At 43.3% G+C, this 23,428-nt stretch overlaps 1 protein-coding gene across 2 annotated transcripts in view; it reads right to left on the reverse strand.

Annotated features, from left to right (window-relative positions):
- Nucleotides 1–21,649, reverse strand: part of NATD1 (N-acetyltransferase domain containing 1) — a 57,730-nt gene extending 36,081 nt beyond the window's left edge. Inside the window, exon 1 of one of the 2 annotated variants that reach the window (XM_072597616.1) lies at nt 21,239–21,628. In XM_072597616.1, the coding sequence (XP_072453717.1) occupies nt 21,239–21,335 (97 nt within the window). In that variant the 5' untranslated portion in view covers nt 21,336–21,628. Of the gene's footprint in view, nt 1–21,238 lie in introns of both variants that reach the window. The other variant, XM_072597615.1, reaches the window with a different exon arrangement.
- Nucleotides 21,650–23,428: the final 1,779 nt, after the last annotated feature.

The raw sequence follows: 23,428 nt of genomic DNA on the forward strand, positions 1-23,428 counted from the left end.
ACACAAGAGGAGAGGGGAGAAGATCCAGGCTGGGTTTTTCCTTGGACGATCATAGCTACTTCAAGAACCTGGGGTAAAGGGAGAGGGTATGAGGTTTGTGGAAGGGAACTGATAAATCATGACAATTTTCTCCAGAAAATGCTGGAGAGTTAAGCAATCAACATTATTAAAGCTGTTTGCTGCTGGTGTTTTTAAAGTTAATCTCTCTACAAGCAACATTTTTTTCTCCCATTCTCCTCTCCCTCCCTCCCCTTACCCCCAACTCTGCCACCAGAGATCACACTTGACTTATACTCATTCACCTCAAAGGGCTGAGCCTCCCTTTGCCTCTAGTCAAACAGCTAATGCAGGGAAGATGTTGCTATAAACATATTAACTGCCTATACATCATATTGTCCCGGAAAAGATCCCAGAGCAAGGATTCTTAACCTGGGGTCTTTTTAAAAAAGAAATATTTTGATATGACTTCATGTGTAGGGAGGGAATTCAGAACTCAAAATTTTAACAAATGATTGTAACATTTTTTACATGTAATTGGAAAATATTTAAAAATAAATTTAAAAACATAAAAGAAATATTTTGATAACTGATATAATTGGTTTCCTTTGTAATCCTGTGTATTTTAAAATGTTATTCTGAGGGATCTATGGGCTTTCCTATTCTAACCAAAGGAATCCATGATACACAAAGAAGGTTAGGAACCTCTGTCCAAGAGGAGATTATCTCTGAGAGAATTTTAAGGTCAGGAATGATGTTTCTGTTTTTTAATCTGACAGACTGCACCCAGCACTCGGGTATTTTCATTCATAAATTCAACTTCCTGCTAATTCAGTTCTTGTAAACAAGCTGACTCTTTTCCCAGGCGATCCGGAATGGCTGAAGTTCAATGGCATTGAATGAAAAGGAAAGAAATAATGCCACCGCCAATAGAATGGCTTTAGAGAGTGTGTGTGTTCCTTCCCTCCAAAGTATTTCTGCACATGTGAACTCATTCATTTCCCCAATATTCCTGTGAACTGAACTACTGAAGTTGTTTATCCTTCCTTTGTTTGGTAAGCAAATGCAGAAACTGAGGCCCAGAGAGCGCAGGTGAGCTAGTAGTAGGTCAATCAGTCAGTCAGTCAACATTTATCAAGTTACACACTGAGCACATCGTGTGTGTGTGTGTGTGTGTGTGTGTGTGTGTGTGTGTGTGTGTGTGTGTGTGTGTGTGTGGCGGGGGGGGGGGGTGAGGGGGAGTGGGGAGGGTACAAAAAGAGGTAAAAGAGAGTCCCTGCCCTCAAGGAGCTAATGATATAACTACTGGTCTAACTCCTAGGCCAGTGAACTCCTGTGGACCTCACTTCATCGCATAGAGAGATTCTAGGAAAAAAAACCTCACATAAATCAAGAATACAGTAAAAGAAGCTTGTCAGGTACCCCATGGCAAAATTTTCAACAAAGCAAAGAATTCTAATGCTAAAATATCACACTCTAATTTGAATTTATGTTCATTTTGTTTCTGTCTTAAAAAATAAAACTTTAAGCAAGAGTCAAAGAAAGGCTGACGGTCAGGTGAGTACAGCAGGCTGACAGTAGCCTCTAAGTGGGAAAAACATACTCTCTCACAAGTCAGAGCACTACCTGGTCACAAATCCTAACTTTGTTGGGTAAGCCACTCTTTGGGACCCAGTTTCTTCCTTTTCAAAAGGAAAATGTTGGAGTAAATGACCCCTAAAGTGAAGTTCAACTCGGATCCTATAATCTCAAGTGATTTAGGTAGGACATTGGGAAATAAAAAAGAATAAAATCCCCTAAAAATATAATTCTATCTTTTTTGGCCAGGATTTGTTTTCCTCTTAGGAGACCTCCTGCACCAGATGGAAGAAACTTTCCATATATCTCTTGGCACTGTTCGGGTGATTGATGGTTTTTTCTTACCTTGACTTTGGAAAGGTGGAGCAGGGTGGAGGGGGAGAGAAGGTCTGATATAAGGGAAGACCCAATGTTAGAAAATTCCAAAGCAGCAGGGGACTTCTTGCCAAACCCTAAAATTCACATTGGACTGAATAATGCAAGAAATCTAATGTAAATCTAAAGTATGTGACTTCTTTCACTCCAGAACTGCACAATATACCAGCCAGAAGTCCAAAGGCAAGAGGGCTCTTTTAACAAAGCAAGCACCATAGAGACCTGAGACAGGATATGTGTAGCCTGGATAGTTCTAAGTACCATAAGCAGAGAGCTCCCAGAGTGGGGAAAAGCCCCAGGGCAAGGATTTTGGAAGTGCCAAAGCTCAGGGCTGACTATCCTGGATCAGGACAGCCTAGGCACCCAGACCTCCAAAGCACTGAGCACTCTGTCCTCAGATACCAGAGGGGGACCTCAAGTTTCCAGTCCAATGAACCAAAGATCTAGCAGGGCTTAACCCCAAAAGAGAAAATCATTCCACAATAGTCAAAAGATGCATTTTCTGCAAGGACTACATGAATACACAGAAGAAATGAAGCAAGAGATAAAAAGTGAAATGAACACTCTAGAGGAAAGAATTGGAAGGAAAACCTTACCCAAGAAATGGACTCCGTGTAAATTATAAAATGGCCAAATGACTATGAGACAGCAAGAAAAACTAGGTCAAAAATCAAAAGATTGGGGAGAAAAAAAAACAGAAGGAATTGTAAAATATCTGATATGAAAAAATAACTGACCTGAAAAAATAGGTCATGGAGAGATACTTTAAGAGTCATTGAATTGAAAAATCAAGATTTTTTTTTAAAGCATCTGATGAATCTCATTCTTATCTGAAATGGACAAAGGATGGTTGAACACAGACTTTGGTATAGAACTATATCACACTTAACTTGAGACAGAAATAGGAATGGGGGAGTGGTTAAGAGAGAGGAAAATACCAGGGAAAGAACAATTACAACTAAAACAAAACTTGTTGACCCTACAGTGTGGATTACAAGAGTGAAGGTGGGGAGGAAAGAAAAGCAAATAACCAGAACTGAAGGGGTACCTAAGATTGATTCTTAGACCATTAGGGAATGGCTGAACAAATTGTGGCATATGACTATAAGGAAATATTATTTTGTCATAAAAATTATATAAGAAACTATTTTGGGTGGAGCCAAGATGGTAGAGTAGAAAAATGAACATACACTATTTCTTCCCCCACTGCCCGCAAAACACCTGTAAAGAAGGACTCTCAACAAATTCTAGAGCAGCAGAAGTCACAGAACAATGGAGTGGAGGAGATTTCAGGAGTGACCTGAAAGATCGACGGGAAAGGTCTGTCGCACCAGACGGGAACAGAGCCCAGCCCAGCCTTGGATGGTTAATGTTTAAAAAAAAAATTCTTTTGTGGTCTATATTGTATATGCTTTAAAAAGAAGTATCACCTGACCAAAAGTTGGAATTGTTTTATGTGATATGAACTGTGTTAAAAATGAAAAATTAAAAAAAAATTATTTCAGAGAATCCTGATCAGTATAAATTGATGTATAATAAAATAAGCAGAGTCAAAAGAAGAATTTTTACAAAGGTAGCAATTCTATAGAGAAAAATCGATTTTGAAAGATATGAAAACTCTGACCAATGCCATGAACAATCATGTCTCCTGAGGCCCTTTGTTACCCCTTCTCCTGACAGAGAGGTGATGAACTCAAGATACAGACACATATATTTCTGGACATGGCTACTGTGTAGATTTGTTTGCTTGACTTTGCTTATTTGTCAGGTTTTTTTTTTTTCCCTTTTTTTTTTTATTGGAGGAAAGGTAGCAATAGTTATGCCTCCCCCTCCCCCCCAAAAAGGGCCATTGTAACATTTTTAAAAAATGACATGACAGAACAGAAAGTTTAGAAAGAACAAGGACAAAGAGGACAGATTTGAAAGCAATGTACAGAATTTATCACATACTTTAAAAAAAGGCAAGCATTATTAACGAGAATTTCGTAGTTTCATATAGAATCTCTTTATATCCTGCTGCATCTTTTTTATTGTCAAAGTTGGGAATTAAAAACTTTTTTTTCAAAATCAAATTTCCAAGTAAGTGGAAAAGCATCAGCTGCTCGTGGGTGGGCTGAGCCAATATAATAAAAATGACAGTTCTACCCAAATTAATTTACTTATTCAGTGCCATATCAATTAAGCTATCAGATAATTATTTTGTAGAGCTAGAAAAAATAACATCAAAATCAAATTTCCTATCTAAAATGCATTTTCCTGACAGGACCAGGATACTACCAAGGAATGTACCTGCAACTGTCACTATGAGTGGGACGTCTTTCCAAAAACAAACAAACCACCCACTGCTATAGGTCCAAGAAACCCAAAATCTGGGTGCCTGCTTGACATGGGCATCAGACCCAAAGCTTTTGTGCAGGGGAACCCACTCACTTTACCTCAATCCACAGCAATCCACAGCTTAAATGGTAACAAATACATCTTCTCTAGTCTCTCTCTCAAAGGGCTTTTTGTACAGCCCTGAGGATGCAGCTAGAGAGGCTACACAGGTAAAGGTAAAGAGAAGTAGACTTAGAATCAGGGGGCCCAGGTTTAAAGCTTACTGTGTGTTACCTGGGCAAGTCAGTGAATTCTCTAAGCTTGTGTTCTCATCTACAAAGGAGGAGAGATCCTAACTCTTACACTGTGTCATCCTTAAGAGGGTTGTTGTGAAAAAAGCTCTTTGTAAACCTTAAGAAGCAGAACCTCACCAGGTACTATCGGACAAGGGAGGAGTTCCAACCTGTGATTTCACCAGTGTGCGGAACTCCCCCTCTAAAAACTCCCTCCACCAATACAAAGTTTTAGAGTCTTACACAGCTGCCAGGGGCATTGAGAAGTTATGGTCATACAGCCAAAACGTGTCAGAAGAAGTAACTGAACTGAAGTCTTCCAGATTCCAAGACCAACCTTCTATCCAGCATGCCACACTGCTCCGCAGAGTGCTACACAAATGTGAGTTATCAACCGTAATAATATTAACTGATAATAATTAATAATAATAAGCAGCAGTTGGGTAAACAGTGGATAGAATGCCAAGCCTGAAATCAGGAAGACCTGAATTCAAATCTGACCTCAGATACTTACTTTTTATGTGACCCCGGGCAAGTCATGTAACCTTGTTTGTCTCAGTTTCCTCATCTGTAAAACGATCTGCAGAAGGAAATGGCATACTCCCCTATCTTTGCCAAGAAAACCCCAAATGGGGTCACAAAAAGTCAAGACACAACAGAAACAACTGAACAACTATAATAACACACACACATATACACGAAAAACACACAACAAATAGTGGTGGTGGTTGTTGTCCTTCGTCTTCAAAGAGGACCAAAATGACATTATCATGATAAAGTAAAATTTCAGCGTGTCCAATTGTGGCTGATCAGACCAATACGAGCTCAGAATGCTCTACCACAGCTTGGACGCAGATAGTCCATGTGAATATTTGGGGTGGATATCCCAAATTTGCACATCCTGTGTTTATTCTGTGCTGTCTCAATTCTGCTTTGCTCAAACAGCACAGCACCCTTTCTGATGTGGGCACGCCATACTGAGCAGTCCTGTGTCAGTGTCTCTCATGTTGCATAGTCAAATCCAAAGTTCTTGAGAGAGGTCTTGAGAGTGTCCTTGTATCACTTCTTCTGATCACCATGTGATTGCTTGTCTCAAGTGAGTTCTTCATAAAATAGGCTTTTTGGCAAGTGTACATTTTGCGTTCGCACAACATGGCCAGCCCATCAGAATTGAGCTCTCTGAAGCATAGTTTGAATACTTGGCAGTTCAGCTTGAGCAAGGACTTCAGTGTCTGGTACCCTTTCCTGCCAGGTGATCCTCAGAGTCTTCCTAAGACAGTTCAAATGGAAGCTATTCAGTTTCCTGGCATGGCGCTGGTAGACTATCCATGTTTCACAGGCATACAACAATGAGGTCAGCACAACACCTCAGTGGACCTTCAGTTTGGTAGTCAGTCTAATACCTCTTCTCTCCCAAACTTTTCTTCAGAGCCTCCCAAACACTGAGCTAGCACTGGCAATGTGTGCATTAACCTCATTGTCAATGTGTACATCCCTGGAAAGTACACTACACCAAGGTAAGTGAACTTATCCACAGCTTTCAAAATTTCTCCATTTGTTGTAACTGATGGTTCCATGTAAGGATGATGGTGTGGTGGTGGCTGATGGAGCACCTGTGTTTTCTTGGTGTTAATTATTAGGCCAAAATGAGCACAGGCAGCAGAGAATTGATCCATACTTTAATGCATCTCAGCTTCAGAAGTTGTATTGAGTACACAATCATCTGTAAACAGAAAATCATGCACCAACACTCCCTCCACTTTGGTCTTGGCTTGTAGCCTTTCCAAATTGAAGAACTTGCCATCAGTATGGTAGCTGACCTTAATTCCTTATTTATCTGCATTGAAAGCATTTGTCAACATGGCTGAAAACATCAAACTAAAAAGCATGGGAGCAAGCACACAGTCCTGTATCACTCCACTGGTGACTGGGAAGGCACAAGAGCATTGTCCATTATCCAGAACCCAGGCAAACATACCATCATGAAATTGACATACAATATTGATGAACTTCTCTGGGCAACCAAATTTTGACATAATTTTCCATAAGCCCTCAGGACTAACAGTGCCAAGGGCCTTGGTCAAATCTACAAACATTTTTACAGACCTTTGTTCTGCTCCTGGCATTTTTCCTGGAGTTGTTGGGCAGCAAATACCATATCGACTGTTCCTCAGCCCTTTCTGAAGCCACACTGGCTCTCAGGTATATGTGTGTGTTTGTCCTTTATTGCCGGAAGAAGACCATGCCATCAGAGAAGTAATGACATGACTTGCATTTGACTTTGTTTTGAGTGAAGGAGGGCTGTGCAGGTCACTAGCCTCATTTCTCCTCCAGAGCCATCTGAATCCAGTGACCAGATATTCATCAGGATGACTAGAGATGGCCCAGGATGAGGCAATTGGAGTTAACTGATTTGCCCAAGGTCACACAGCTAGTGAGTGTCAAGTGTCTGAGGTGAGATTTGAACTCGGGTCCTCCTGACTCCTGCACTGGTGCTCTATCCTCTGCACCACCTAGCTGCTCTCAGGTATATGACCATCTTCCAGGTGAAGAATCAGACTATTAAGGAGGACTCTAGCAAGAATTCTGCCAGCAATGATTAAGAGAGAGATCCTGCTGTGATGGTTGCATGACAAACTATTCCCTTTACCTTTATAGAGATGGACAATGGAGGTATCCTTGAACTCCTGGGGGATAACCTCCTCTTGCCATATAACGTGGAAAATTTCAGTCAGCTTTTATATGAGCAATGGTCTCCCTACCTTGTAAATCTCAGCTGGAAGAGAATCAGCACCAGGTGCTTTGCCACATGAAAGGAGCCTAATGGCTCTCAAACCCTCTTCTTCAAAGCCAAGGAGGGATTGACTTCAATCTGAGGTAAATGGTCAATGGGCTCAGCATTGATTGATGATGGTCCGTTGAGAACACTATGGAAGTGCTCAGCCCATCTCTCTAGGATAATGTCCTTATCACTAATCAATGTGGCTCCATCAGGACTGAGTAGTTGTAATGCACCATAGATTTTTGGTCCATAAATAGTTCTCAGGGAATTATAAAAGTGCTTTGGATTGTTACTATCAGCATAAAACTGAATTTCATCTGTCTTCTTATTGAGCCAGGAATCCTGCATGTCTCTAAGCTTTGCTTGTACTTTGCTTTTGATGGAGCTAAATGCTGCCTTCTTAGAGGTGGATGAACTATCCTGCTGGTGAATCCTGTGGAGTTCTTGTTTTTCGTTTAGTAGCTTCCGAATTTTCCCATCATTTTCATCAAATCAGTCTTGGTGTTTGCAAGTGTTCTGACCCAGATGAGCAAATGCAGTGCTGTACACCAAATCTCTGAAAGCTGCCCACTTCTTTTCTGCTCCATGGTTGCCAACTATGTGTTGGCTCAACTTTCCCTCCAAGTCAGCAGTAAACTGTTCACACTCAGAGAAGAGCTCTAATTTGTTGAGATTAATTCTTCTGGTAGTCATTTTGCCTTGGGGGCGGCACTTCTGATGAATGCAAATATTTAGCTTGGACAGGATAAGTCTATGATCAGTCCAACACTCTGCACCACACATTCCCTTTGTCACTCTCACATCTTGTCTGTGTCTTCTCCTTACACTCACATAATCTATTAGATGCCAGTGTTGGCTGCGAGGTTGCATCCATGAAATTTTACTGTGTTTAAGTAAACGTAAGACAGTGTTGGTGATGAGAAGGTCGTGTGATGTACAAGTCTTCAGCAGTAAATGACTGTTACTGTTTCCAACTCCATTCCTCCCTAGGACACCCTGCCAAGTCTGGTAGTCTGAGTCTACTGTAGCATTGAAGTCACCCAGAATTATAAACATAAATATAACAGATAACAGCAAAGTAGGGGTGATGAAAACATCTCTCACGCAAGATTGTGAGGATCCAGTGAGGTAAGTAAAGAGCTTTGCCAAGTTAAGTGAAACATACATACACACACACACACACATATGTGTGAACTATTATTACTATTCATGGCTCACACATTTTTCTATTTTTTTTAGGATGCACCATCTCATCTGATGCTGACAACATTTCTGTGTGTTAGGCAGTACAAGCATTGTCTTTTTTCCTTACAGATGAGAAAACATACAGGGAGTTTTGTCAAGTGGATCACTCACCCACAGCCAGAAGGCTGGTAAATATCAGAGGTGAGACTTCAATCCTGGTCTGCTAACTCTACATCAAGGGTTCTTCTCATCATACCACCACGCTCCCTGAATACACAGGCTCACACACTCAGTACATCTTTCTTCTGCCCAAAGACAGCGAAGAAAGCCAGGACTTTAACACACACCTTGGACATCTCCATACTTTGGATGATAAGCAACAGCAAGTAGGCTGATGTATGAGAGGCACAGGTCAAGCTGTGAGAGTTTGGCCTAGGGGAGAAAGGGGCCAATACTTCCTAGGCAAAAGAGCAAAAGAGAATGGATTGTCAAGAACACAGTGGAACTCTTCCACCAATAACCTAAAAGAAAATGCATTGCTTGTTAGAAATTTTTTTTCTAATAATCACAATAGCTAGCATTTAGAGAAGGTTTTAAATTTTACAAAGTACTTTACATGCAACATGTTAATTCCTATGATCCTAATAACAACCTTATGAGAATAGGAAGGAAATAAGCATTTATTAAGCACCTACTAAGTGCCAGGCATTGTGCCAAGCACCTTACAAATATCTCATTTGATCTTCACAACAATCTTATGAGACAGGTGCTTTCATTACTCCCATTTTAAAGGTGATGAAACTGAGTTTTCAGAGTGACTTGCCCAAGACCACCATTTGTTCTTCGGTCATTTTTCAATAAAGTCTGATTCTCTATGACCCCATTTGGGGTTTTCTTGGCAAAGACACTGGAGTGGTTTGCCATTTCCTTCTCTAGCTAATTTTACAGATGAAGAAACTGAGGCAAAAAGGGTTAAGTGACTTGTCCAATGTCACATAGCTAGTAAGTGTGTGAGGCTAGATATGAAATCAGGAAGATGAGTCTTCCTTACCCCAGGCCCAGGGCTCTATGCAATATGCCACCTAGCTGCCCTTCAGATGTTATTACCCCCAGTTTACATTTGAAGAAAGTGAGGCAGGGAGTGGTTGAGCGACTTGCCTAGGACCACACAGCTAGTTAGTACCAGACGACACACAAAGTAGGGTCTTCCAGGCTCCAAGCGAAGCAGTCTATATCCATGACACCACCAAATTTATCTAGTCCTGTTTGAGGGCAGGTGGTCAGACCGTATGCCTTTCAAGTCCTCTTTCCATCTGTACATCCTAATGTTAATTACTATCAGTCCCTTAATAGGCCAGATTACCAGATTACCTAATGCTCTCCCCAGCATTAGATTTAGCAGCTCTGCCTAAGGTACCAGAGAGAGAGGGACTGATGATAATTTGAAAGTTTGTAAAGCTGTTGTTCTGTTGTTTTCAACAATGTGACCCCAGTTAGGGTTTTCTTGGCAAAGATACTGGAGTGGTTTGCCATTTACTTCTCCAGCTAATTTTACAGTTGAGGAAACTGAGGCAACCAAAGTCAAGGGATTAGCCCAGGGTCACACTGCTCGTAAATATCTAAGATGCATTTGAACTCAGAAAGACAAGTCTTCCTAATTCCAAGTCCAATGCTCCATACATTTTGACACCTAGCTGCCTATTTGTAAAGTACTTTAGATCAATTATCTCACAGCCCAGAAACCTCAGTACTTCAAGTCTTACCCCATTTTGCAGATGAAGAAACTAACTTGGGAAATGATTCGTCCATGGTCCATACTGTTAGTAAGCATCAGAGACAGGCCCAGACGTCAGATTTTTCTGCTTCTAGGTCCAGCAGTCAACAGAAGGTCTGGTTTAGCCCTTTTCTCCATCCCCTGGGAGGGAGCAGAGTGCTGGCTGAGTCTCAATGACTAGCCAGCCACCTGTTAGGGGTTTAATTAGGCACACACAGTCTGTGCTGAGAAAGGACACAGGAGGCTATTTCAGGGCCCTCATGGAGCAGCCTGGCCCAGCCTTCGGCAGCTACTAGCTCCACATGGGGCAACAAAGCTGGCCACAAAATTCCTACACAATCAAATGATCAGGCAGTTTCCAAGGGCTCGGGTAATTGCTGCTCCTTGCTCTTTTGGAACAAAATGCAATAGAACCGGGTTTCTCCAATATTTTATATTTTTTTCTTCTTTTTGTCTTTTCTATGTTTCCTACCCACCATTAGACTGAAGGGCAAGGACCATACCTTAAAGCAGCGGCATGCTGATGTTTAACAATCAGATCTCCCAAAGAAAAAAATGTACAAACAACACACTTGGGAGTTTAATCTGCATTGCAAACATTTTCTCCAACAATTTCCTAAGTCCAGACAGCCAACAAAACAATACCTCAAGTTCTGATTTGCTCATTCCCAGGGTATAAAAGCTCATGCTAAAAATTTAACGGTCAGCTCTTCTCTTTGAGGTCACTCCAACACACCCCTGGCCTTAAAGCTCTAAATAAAACAAGCTCAGATTTCTACAGTATTTACAGTTTTCAGACACAGATATTCACAATGAATCTTTCTTTATGGGCCACAACATTCACAATGGTCATCTACTAAAAGGTGACAAGGGGTTGTAATCTGTATTGGTGGAGGAACTACCTATACACAATCAATCCTTGAAATACTGAAACATTGCAATTTACAAAATGTTTTCTTTATATCAACCCTGTTGAGGTAAGTAGTGGAAACTGTATTATACCCATTTTCAAATAAGCAAACCTAGACTTAGAGAAATAAAGGGACTTCCCCAAGGTCACAAGGGCAAAGTTGGGTCTAGACTCAAGGTGTCCTGATCCTAAATTCGTCTAGATCATGCTATACTTTTGCATTCCCCACCCCCTTCCCCAACTATGTGATACCTTCATGTGGTTCTAGATCTGTAAGCATCCTCACAGATTGGTTAATAGACCCTCTTCTTATCAGTTCTTATAGTGCCTCCTTATTTCACTGGGCTATAAGGAATACATTTAGGCAAATCTTATAGCTCCCCAGAGCTGGGCCACCTCCAATGGTCTTGATCTATATCTGGCCATTGGGCCCAGATGGCTCCAGAGGAAAAAGTGAGGCTGGTGACTCTGCACAGCCCTCCCTCACTTAAATATGATTCACAGTATCACCTCCCTGATGTCACATCCTCTTCTCTCCAGGGAAAAGGGCTCAAGAAGGTAGGAAATAAGCATCTGTTAACCCTCTGACATGGGAGGCACTGTGTTAAGTACTTTACAACTGGATTATCTTTTGATCTTCTCAACAATCCTGGGAGGCAGGTGCTATTATTATCCCCATTTTACATTTGAGGAAACTGAGGCAGAGGTTAAATCACTTACTTGTCCAGGATCACACAGCTAGGAAGTGTCTAAGGCTGCATTTGAATTCAGGTCTTTGTGATTCTAGGCCCAGGGCCACCTAGGTGTTTCAGGAAAGTCGGTCCTTTCCCAACTGAGAAAAAATATCGATGACCCCTTGACCATCATAAATACAGAATGGAGCAAAATCAGGCTGGTGCTTAAAAGGTAGTCCACATTAAATGAAACCACCAGATGGGGGTCTGGCCAAACCTAGCACCGGGCTGGAAGAATCAATTCTAGACTCAAACATCAGTCAGAAAGCTTTTTATCTAAGTCACTATCCACTCCCTCCAAGCAGCCTCCTTCACAAAGGCAGGCTCTGTCCCCGGCCCTCTCAAATCTGGCTTTGATCAACCATCTCCACTCACTCCTCCATCCACCCAGCCTGCCACAGTCACACAACTGGCTTGGTCTGGCAGGGTGATCCCTTTAAACATCAATCTGAAGTTACCAGGCAGGTGAGCATGCAGAGAGGCAAAACAAACAAAAAAATTAAAAACAAAAAACCAACCATCTAGTATAATTTCTGTAGCCTCCCTGACTGATGATCATCCATTCTCTATTGGGGCACTCCCAGGGATGGGGAGCTCACTACCTCTTTCAAGAAAAATTGGTGAGAAAGTGCACTTATTTTCTCAGGATGTGACTATCCTTGGCTGTACATCCAGGGACACACCTTGCAAAGCAAAGCAGCTACTGCTAAGAGAGATGAGGCCAAAGAGGGTAGGCCTCAGTTCATTGCTTATTAGACGCCTTCTCAGTTTCTGAATGCCCCTGTTCTGTGTGGGGCAGAATGGCAACAGAGGCAACTGTACCCTTCTGATAGAGCTATCACGCCCTCCCACCCTTGTGGGAATGGCCCAGTTTTGGTGTGTTCTTGATAGAATTGGTGGGGCAGCAGGGCAGCTTCACTCCATCTCCAGTGAACACCGTGGTATACGGGGAGCCAGTCACAGCTCCTCAGACTAGGCAGAAGTCACTGGAACAAGTGGTTATCTCAGCTTGGTCACAACACAGCAGGAGGGGCTGGTAGGACAGGTCCAGAGATGGCATTCCTTCCTAGAGACATAAGTTCTGGTCCTGAGCTCTGCCCTTAACTAGCTCATCTGTAATATGGCCAGAATAATACTCACCCTACCTATCTCTCAGGGTTGCTATGATGATCAAATGGATGTAAAAGGCCTGAAAACTCACAGAAAAGTACCCTGAAGTTGTTATTATTATGATAGATGGTGTGTGTGTGTGTGTGTGTGTGTGTGTGTGTGTGTGTGTGTGTGTGTGTATCCCTTTAAGGTTTGCTAAGGCCCTTACAAATGTTATCTTAGTTAATTCTCACAACAATACTGGGAGGTAGGTTCTATCATCACCTTCATTAGTAGTAGGCACTATTATTAACCTTGTTTTCGGAAACCTATCATGCAAAACAGGTTAATTGATTTGCCCCAGGTCACACAGCTGCTAAGTGTCTGAGGCAGGATCTGAATTCAGGTCTTCTCAATTCTCTACCCAGACACATCGCTGCCTCAATACCTCATTTGATTCCCACACTGACCCTATGAGCTAAGTATTCCAGCTGTTTATTATCACCTGCATTTTTAGATGCAGACCAGGGATCTCACTGAGGTAAGGAACCACTTCTACCAATTTAGCTCCACAAGTGATGGCCTTAAGAGAATTTCTTGGAGGCACTAAGAGGACAAGGGCCCAGTGCAGAGGCAGTCAGCTGGTATGGATGTGTCACAGGGACCTGACTCTAGCTCTACCTGGCTTTAAGGTCAGATCTCTGACAGATGAGTAAGCAGAGATTAAGGAAGTCCTCTGGGGTATACAGCTAGTATGTGTCTAGGTAGAGAGTGGAATCTAGGTGTTTCTGATTCCAGCTCACTATCCAGTCCCGCCTACAGGCTGCCTCCTTGACAAAGGCAGGGTCTTTCCCTGAACCTCTCAAACTCAGCCTGATCAACCATCCCTGCTCACCCCTCCTTCCACCCAGCTTGCCAGTCACACAACTGGCTGGGTCTGGCAGGGTGATCACTTAAGAGTCAGTCTGAAGTTACCAGGGCAGGTAGGTGTGCAGAAAACAAATAACAACAACAAAAAAAAACAGGTTCTGGCAAAGAAGGAAAACTGAGGTTCTGGAGGAGTGCCCACATGAGCTGCCTGCTGTGAGGTGGGGCTGGGAGGGGATGGAAAGGTAGAAACCATGGTCATAAATGAATCTCTCCCTCCCTGTAGTGATACTCCTGGGCAGCTGAATGTTCCTATGGAGAGAAAATAAACATACCGAGAAGAGACACCAGGAGAAGCAACGCAAACATCCCAGGAAGGGCATTTTTAGCTCCAGGCACAGGGAAGAAGAGGAGGTTCACTCGTCCAGCTTGGCTACTTTGTCCAGATGGTGTAGCCAAGGAAGTTATCTACATCCTGGTCATCAGTTCTACATGTGAAGAACCACTGATCTTCAGTCAAGTCTCAGATCTGCCCCTAAGGAGCCACATCAAGTCAATTCCCTCTTCTAGATTTTGTGGTTATTCACTCATTTCAGTCATGTCTAACTCTTCTGATCCCACTGGGGGTTTCTTGGCAAAGATACTGGAGCAGTTTGTGCCATTTCCTTCTCCAGCTCATTTTACAGATGAGGAAACTGAGGCAAAGAGGGTGAAGTGACTTGCCCAGGGTCACACAGCTACTGATTTTATTTCCTTACCTGCAAATGGAAACACCTTCACTACCCTCCAGGTTCCTTCTACTCCTCATCTTCCCAGAATGTGCCTACAGTCTCTGAGGCAGAGACAGTCTTATGGCTTTCTTTGTTTTCCCCAGAGCTTAGCAAATTACCTGGCACATAGTAGGTGCTTACTAAAAGTTTACTGATTGACAGTAACTTACGTCTCTGTAGCCCTGTTAGGCTGACAAAACAATCTTGCAACAACACCTCGATATAGGTAATACAGGTATTAGAGTTTAAAAAGTGAAGCAAGAGAATTTAAGTGACCTTGCTTGTGGTATTATATCTAGTAACTGTGAGGGCCTGAACTCAAACCCAGACCAGGGCTTTCTCTATTATCCAACTTCTTGTAGCTCTAACATTCTAGAATTCCATTTCTATGCCCTCCTAGCTGGGACAGGAGAAGGTAAACCCCTTGCTTTGCTTTTGGCTGCATTTATCCCTAGCACCTCACGGTACTGTGCATGCAGTAGGTGCTTAATACATTTTTGTTGCATCAACCTTGCCTGGGTGTTCCAAAGATCATGAGTTACTAACAACGTGTCCGCTACACTCCCACAGGCTCAGGCTATTTCCCAGCTTGATGCCACAACTTCCACCCATTCCGTTTCATTGGGAATTCAAAGTCTGTGATAGCCCAGAAGGTTGGATTCTCACCTGAGACAAGGAAATATTTTTGCCTTCCCAGGCTATTCCCAACACGGTACCAAATAAAGACAGGCTCTTCCTGGGGTTCAGTCCCTCACTAAGCACCTGATCATTGACTGCCTTGTGCCAGGGGTGGCAATGAGGTATGGGAACATTTTAGTCTAAAGGGTAGGAGGCTTGGGTACTATTGATCCACAAGCATTTCTTAAGCACCTTCTGTGTGCCCAGCACTGCACTCCCAGCTGGTATTACAGATACAACAACACAACTGTCCCTGCCCTGGGGGGACATATTCTAGGCCTATAGCTCTACCCTTGGGTGAGGGAGGATAACAATTTATATAGTACCCACTATGTACCAGGGTAAATATTTTTATAAATATTATCTAATTTGACAGTCACAATAACCCTGGGAGGTATGTGCTAGTATTATCAGTATCCCCATTTTACAGTTGAGAAAATTAAGGCAAACAGTGCTTAAGTGACTTGCTCAGAGTCACACAGCTAGTAAATTCTCAATCCATTGGAAATCAGGTTTGGATCAGATTGGAACTGGACTGGATTGGAAATCAGGTCTTCCTGACTCTGGGCCCAATGCTCTATCTAGCTGTTTCTAACTTACAGTGTGACCTTAGAAAAGTCACTTATCCTTTCTGGGTCTCAGTTACTTAATCTGTAAGATGAGGGTGGCTGCCTAGAGGATCTCAGGTTCCTTCAGGTGCTGACACCTTATGATTCCTGGGCCTTTGCCCAAAGTAGGCAGATCATATAAAGGTATCGATCACTCCCTGGCTACCAACATCAAGTCTAAATCACTTCTAGTTGGCATTATTACCCTTGGTCCCAATCTTTGCCCTGGCTCAGCTTCTAGTCAATGTTCCAGGAACAATCGCGTTCAATTCAACTCAACAAACACATTTTACAAACACTGACAGCCATACCCTCTCCCCACAAGATCTTTACCAATCATAAGTGCCAGCAGAGAATACAGGGTATCCCAAAAGTCTGAGTCCAGTCTTGAGTCTTTGGGACTAAGACCCTTTATAAATCAAACCCCAAGGCACTACGTTCACTGGCACCATTTTCAGTATTTAGCATTGTGCCAAGGATAAAAAAAGGAATGACTCAAAGCTTGTCCTCTAGTTTCTTACAAATGTAAGGCAGTGATGTTAAACTGAAACAGAAAAAGGCGGGGCACTACTCTGTACATAAGGATCCTGGTGGGCCACATATCAACATCACCTAGGTTCTACTTTGAGTGTGGCCAGTTGAACGGGCTGATACCCCTGATCTAAGGCAAGCCAGCCAGCATGCCCAAATCATCACGGGTCCCTAAATCACACAGGACCCTTCTCTTTGCCCCCTTGCATTATTTCCCCTCCTTAGAAGGTCCTCCCCATCTCTTTGGAGCTTATGCAGTCTAAGGCTCAGCCCAAGTTCCACTTCTTGCAGAAAGCCTTCCTTGACTATTACATCCCTTACTGACCTGTCGTAGGAGCAGAGCTTTAAAGAAAGGCCATTTAATCCAACCCTTTCAGCAGGGAGCAGAAGCAGAATTTGAACTCAGGCCCTCTTACTCCAAATCCACTATTCTTTGCACTGTGTCACCATCTCCATCCCTTCCTCTGATTTTCTAGGGGAAGGAGTGCCTTGTAGGCACTTACTTAAAACAAGCTACCATGTATTTGTGGTGCTAGGTTATCTTTTTAGATGCACATATAACAGTCTTAGCTCCCCAATTACATTATGAGCTCTTTGCAGATATCAACTACGTCCTATACTTCTCTCCTGTCCCCTCACATGGTGCTCTGTACATAGTAGATATGCAATATATTTTTGGAAATTAAATATACACATATACTTCTACCAGTCTGCTGGGGAGACCCGGAGAGCATTCCTGACCACTTATTTGACCAGCATAAATCTTGACTCACTCTAGTAAGTAACCATAGGGCACAGTTGGTCAGATCAGAGGAAGCACCTTGAGCCAAGCCCCTGCATACATCATAAAATGGCAGAGCTGAGAGGGCCTCTGGAGGTCATCAATTCCAACCTTCTCAATCAATCAGTGAAGAAACCAAGGCCCAAACATGAGCATATTCAGATTTGCAGGAAACTTATGCACAACCAAAGAAACCAGGCTGAAGAGAAGGGATCCAAGAATTCTTAAGGCTTTTCCCAGGAGGGTCTCTGGCAATACAATACCATTCTATGAGTTAGGTCTCCCCAGTTATTATAGCCACAGCTAACATATATCAGTGTTAACTTTAAGATCCACAAAGCACTTTTATATCTATTATTTTGTTAGAAATTGGGGAGTTAGTGCTTTTATTATCAACTTCATTTTACAGCTAAGGAAATTGAGACTGAGAAAGGTTAGATAATTTACCTAAAATCACACTGACCAATTGACAGATGTCTAGTGACTAAGGTAGGAATCAAACCTTTGTCTTCCCGACCTCAAGTCCAGGTGTCTATCCATTATGCCTGGATGCCTTTGCAGGATAAAGTAATGATAAGAATTCCTACATCAGGATCAATGTGAGTCATTGGGACAGGGAGATTCAGTCTTCCTAGAAAGTCATTCATTCTTAACTACAGAAATATCTCCCAATTTCACCCCTTGCACAAAGGCCTCCAATCCAAGGACCAATTTTACCCACACTTGTAGAGTTAATGAATGCTGAATAAGAGCAGAAACCAGCCTATGAGCTCTTGGGTTTGGTTTTTGTATTACCTAGTGAAAATCGAGAGCCTTGGATTCTATCTTGGCTCTGACAAGAATTCACCGTTACCTTTGGGATGTCACCTCTCTACCCTAGGCCTGTTTCCTTCATTACTACCTTGTTAAATTATAAAGGATATTCTAAAAGACTTAGTGAAGTTTTACTTTCAGAAAAATCGTCCTAAGATTTTTGGGGGTACATGCACAGGTGTGCATGTGTGTGTGTCTCTTGGTTTTAAAACACACTTGTCTATAACAGAACTTGACAGTTTCATATACAACCATCTCCCTTGCTCTTCTTTGCATCTGAAAATATTTGGTGATTAAATTTGCAATAAAAAAAGAAAATTTCAAATAAAATGAAGGGATTGGGCTTGTTAACCTCTAAGGTCCCTGACAACTCTGACATTCACTCCACAACCTGAATGGCTCCCATGTGGGGCAGACAACCAGAGCCCCCATGTGGGGAAGACTTCCTTGGTTCCTCCTCAATAGTGGAAAACAAGGACATTGGGAGGACAGCTGGCTCACAAAATTGGTGATGGTTGAAATTATTTAGGTAGACAACTGGTCCCCCTCTCCTGACCTGAGTATTTGGGGATAATGCTGCTTTTAGGGTCTACAAAGTGCTTGGCTCACAACAGGCTATTCATTCATTCAATAACCAGACTGTAAGGCCAGCAGAAGCCTCGCATTTCTGACAGGCATTTCAAGGCCCAGGAAGGTGGCAGGTCTTACCCAACGCTATCCAGGGTTTGGAAGGTCCTGGGGGACAGAGGCTGGCCCTTGGGTAGGTTCTGGACAGTGACTGGCACACAGTGGTAAGCCAATCAATCTGAAATCAGCACCGAAGGCCAGTAATAGTCAGATGTGGGCCAGAGAGAACTTGGTGTCTTTCTGTTCTGGACTCAAGCCAGGCCAGCTCTTTCTGTTTGATTTCTTGCCGTTTATTCAGTCTTTAATCACTCTCTCAACAACCCCTCATCTGGCCCCCTGGATTTGTCCGGCTTTCTCTTCACCCAGGGCTGACTTAGGGAGTACACTTTATAATTAGTGGTCTGGAGTGGGGGAAGGGAAAGAATGGGAGGAGAAAGTTTAGAAATATCCCTGTGAACTCGTCTGGCTCTCTGACTGAAGCTGTCTCCAGGGGATGACTCCAGGGCCGCATCAATTTAAAAACAAAACAAAACTTTTTTTTCCTCTTTCCTTTCTTTTTTTTGCATCCCTGCCTACAATTTCTGTGGGTCTAAAAATGGACTACTGTTTCTACCCGAAAAGTTCGGAACCAGATGCAGCAAGCGGACTGCCATCTCTGTGTATGTTTAGAACAAACAATTAGGGTGTTCACCAAGAAACTGTGGTTCTTCCAACTGCAAAAAACAAACAAACAAACGAAACACAAAACCCCACCAGAATCCCAGGGCTGTGTCCAATCTCCAAGCGGCTGGTGGGCTATATTTCTCCCTCACCTTGATTCTGTCTTGTCAGTGCCCCCCTAATTAGACTTGGAAAAGCCTGATTTGGGCTTTTTTTTTTTAAAATAAAAACAGGACAGTTCACTTCAAGCCAGGACCTTCTGTGGTACAGTAAGGGACAGCTATGGTGTACAGGACAGTGGACTGGGGTTTGAAGTGCTGGGTTCAAATTTCACCTTTGCTACTTACTATACCTAAGTGACTTTGGGAAAAAACATTTTTCTCTGGGTCCTCATAACTGTGGGTGGGAAGTGGGGGGAAGACAGGACAGGGTTTGGGCTAGGTCATCTCTAAGGACCCTTCCAATTCAAAATCCCATGATCCTCTGTCTGTCCAATGTGTGCACGGAGTGAAGGAATTCTAAGAGAAGAACGAGGCCGTAGGTTTGTGGGGAACAGGGAGTCCCAAATCTCAGACTTCAAAGAGAAAAAGGGAAAGGTGGATCTATAAGTAGTGAGAACTTTATAAAACAAAAGAAAAGTTATTAGTAGCTTTAAGTTCAGAAAAAGTAATCAGAGTCTTAATTCAATTCAAGAAGCATTTATTGAAGCCCTATTTGTGAGCAAGGAAGGCCCTGCCTGCGCTGGACGCCTCTCTCCCCCGAGTCTCCCATTCTGCCCTCCTGTCTCTTACAAAGTCACACTTGATAAGTGGCATTTCTGTACCAGGCCGTTTCCTGGGCTCCACTCAGACTCTTTCATTCAGCACACAGCACTCTCAGAGTTAAACAGAAGCACACGATTTCCCAGCCGGAGCTCAAAAGCTACTCAGCTTGGTATGTACCCATGAAATGCTCCTATTGACCTGAACCTGAAGAGACAATGCGCTAGAGATAACCTTTCCTGCCTGGGTGTAAACAGCAGAAGGAAAACTTTTCACACTCAGTGACTTTCCACCAGTAGCCCCAGGGCTGAAAGAGGAAAGGAATGCAATTGGGACCCTACAACCTGTCAGGATTCAGGCTGCAGCACATGGGGAGTGGGGGTGGGAGTTGGGGAGGCGGGGAAAGGGGGTGCAAGCCTCTCAAAGGAGCTCTCCCAGAGTTTGGAACCCTATTTCATAATAACAAAAATCGTCAGGAGGGAAAGGGGTCTCTGTCAATATTCTAAAACTCGGAATTAGAAATAAATCCACGACCCTGAGAACAAGCACAGCCTCAATGGCTTTCGCTTGTTTCCAAACCCAAGTTGTGTGGGCAGGTGCTCTCCCACCCACTTTCCGCCCAACGAGGCACCAACCCAGCTTCTGGTTGGCACCGGAGAGCAGAGGTAGAAACAAAGCACAGATCTCTGAGACAGGGGGATGGTAACAGGAGATCAGCTGGGAGCACTCATTACTTGTCCTTCCAGCAGGGATGAGACTCCAACACATTTCACAGATTCTCCCTGCCACCCCACCCCCCCACCCATTTGGGGTTTCCAGCTGCTCTGTTGACACTGTAATTCCATTGCATAACCAGCCTCACCGCTGCTGCAAAATAAAATAAAATAATAATAAAAAGAAAGAAAGAGGAGAGAGAACTCGGTTCTAAGAAAAAAAAATCAATCCCGGTTAGCTAGAGGGCACTCTTTGCATTAGCTCGCTAGCTTCTTGCTTTCCGTGCAAACAAAAGATAGAAAAGGAGGGGAGAGGGGTGGTGATGACTTGGGGCGGGGGGAGGAGGAAAGGGGGGGAGAGAGGAGAAAAGTGAGACTTGGCTGCCGCTACGTTACCATTCAGTTTGACCGTGAACTGCCTCCTCTTCCGATCGTGCTCCACCTGGATGGGGCAGTTCTGCTCCAAGATGTTCAGCTGGGCAGAGTGTGCCATGACGGGGGTCGGGTTTGGGGGAGGGGGGTGGGTTCTGGTTCCTCGAGGGTCGTCGGTCCGAGCGGGAGGGAGAAAAGCTCCAGCAGGCTGGGGGCGGCGCTGGCAGCAGGCTGCCCCCTCTCCGGCGTCTCCAGGGGAAGCGGGAGCAGGGACACGCGAGGGTCGCTCCGGGAGCCGCGAGCTGGAGGAGCGAGGTTTGAAACTGACACACAGAAGCAAGCAGCGGGGCAGCGGCGGCGGCGGCGGCAGCAGCAGCAACAAAAAGCCAGGAAATCAGCTGTGAATTCACGTGCTGGTCGTCGGACCAATGGGCGCGCGGCCTTTTTGTTTTGATACATTCCATTTGACTCTTAAAGGGATACTGCACCTATTCGTAGGCTTTCTCGCCTTCTCAGCTACGACCCCAACCTCTCCCCCTGCTCCAACACAACGCTATTTATTTTTTATTTTTTGGTGTGTGTTGTCCTTCCCCCCTCCCGCTTTGTGTCCAGCAAACAACTTCTTGGCTATTAAAATACGCTCCTCAGGAAAGGCCATTGTAATCTACAGGAGGAATGTTGAATGAAAAGGGGATCATTATTCATACTGCTCATCTTCTCAATGGGTGGGGGAGGTGCTGGAGGTGGGGGAAAGAATTAGGAAGTCAACATTAAAAAAAGCTATAAATGAATGAATGGAAAAGAAATAAATGTTTTTGTTTTTTTAAAAAGATGACCATTCTCTTCTCTGTCCTTACTGCCCCCCTCCCCCCCAGGTAAATCGATCCTCCCCTTACCCACCGGTACCCTGGCCATTATCCTCACAAGACTCTTCATCAAGAATCTTGGATGTTGTTTGTCTTTTTTTTCCTGGAGAAGTCTGGGGAGCCTGACATCAATCTTTAAACTGCTACTCCTCAAACCCATCTAAAGATGCCATTTCCCGCAGCTGAACACCTGAGGGAGAAATCAGTTCATATCGATTAATTTCAATTCACACGTGCAGAGAACCTTGTTCCTGAGATTAGCACAGTGCCTGGCGCATGGTAGGTGCTTAACAAGTGTTTATTGGATTGACTGATTGATTAATTCTAAGTGATAGAGGAAATAAAAGTTAAGATAAAATAACCTATCTTCATCGAACTTCCCACTGTAGTAAGGAGTAAGAAAAAAAAGGAGGAAATTAGGTATCACAGTTAATAGAGCACTGGACCTGAAGTCTAGACAGACCTCAGTTTAAAGCAGTCAGATGCTTCCTAGCTAGTGATCTATTTTTCTTTTTTCTTCTCTCTCTCTCTCTCTGTCTCTGTCTCTCTGATTTCTCACCTGACTAGGGGTATCAGGGAAGGCTTCTTGGGAGAGATGGTATAGGAATTGAACTTTAAAACATGCGTACAAATTAGAAGACAGTGATTGACTGTGGTAGGCTATGTAATCTGTGAAGCGAATACCTGCTCATGTTAAAGAGAAATTGTAGGTGTTCCCTGAATACAAAAATGGCAAAGCACTCTCAAAAAAATATTAGCTGACCTGGCCTGACTACCCAGGACTATAGCAAGCACTCTACCTATGACCTTAAAATACAGGGTCTGCCTGTATAAATGTTCTATATTTAGTTCATAACACTTAATTGCATCACAAACAAATCCTGGAGCCTGAAGCACAAACATAAAATAGTTTCCTGTACCATTAGAGAAAAATTAAAAACATGGCCGGCAAGAGGAAGTATCATTTGTTGAAGATAAAACAGGAGTTTAGATGGTTAAAAGGGGTTAGTTTCATTTGCTGTTCTACCACTGACTTATCGTGAGCCGGCCAGCCTGCTCCCAGAGCTCAGATTTACCACCTTTACATCAAGAGCCCCTGGGTATCCAGGGAATAGTCTAAGATGTCATGGAAGGAGTACTAGACCTGATGAAAGGCTTTCCGAGATCCCCTCACCTCTAAGTGCCTTTCTCTCCCTTCCTCCCACAAAACTCTTGTATTTGCATTGCATATATTTTGAATCTAATTACATGTTGCTTCTCCTAGAAAGAATGTAAGCTGCTCTAGGGCAGGAATGGTTTGACCACATGTATTTGGAGGCTTTCTCATCCTCCCAGTTACGACCCTTTC

The sequence above is a fragment of the Notamacropus eugenii genome, chromosome 3, assembly GCF_028372415.1.
Source record: "Notamacropus eugenii isolate mMacEug1 chromosome 3, mMacEug1.pri_v2, whole genome shotgun sequence".
In the NCBI taxonomy this organism is placed as follows: Eukaryota; Metazoa; Chordata; class Mammalia; order Diprotodontia; family Macropodidae; genus Notamacropus; species Notamacropus eugenii.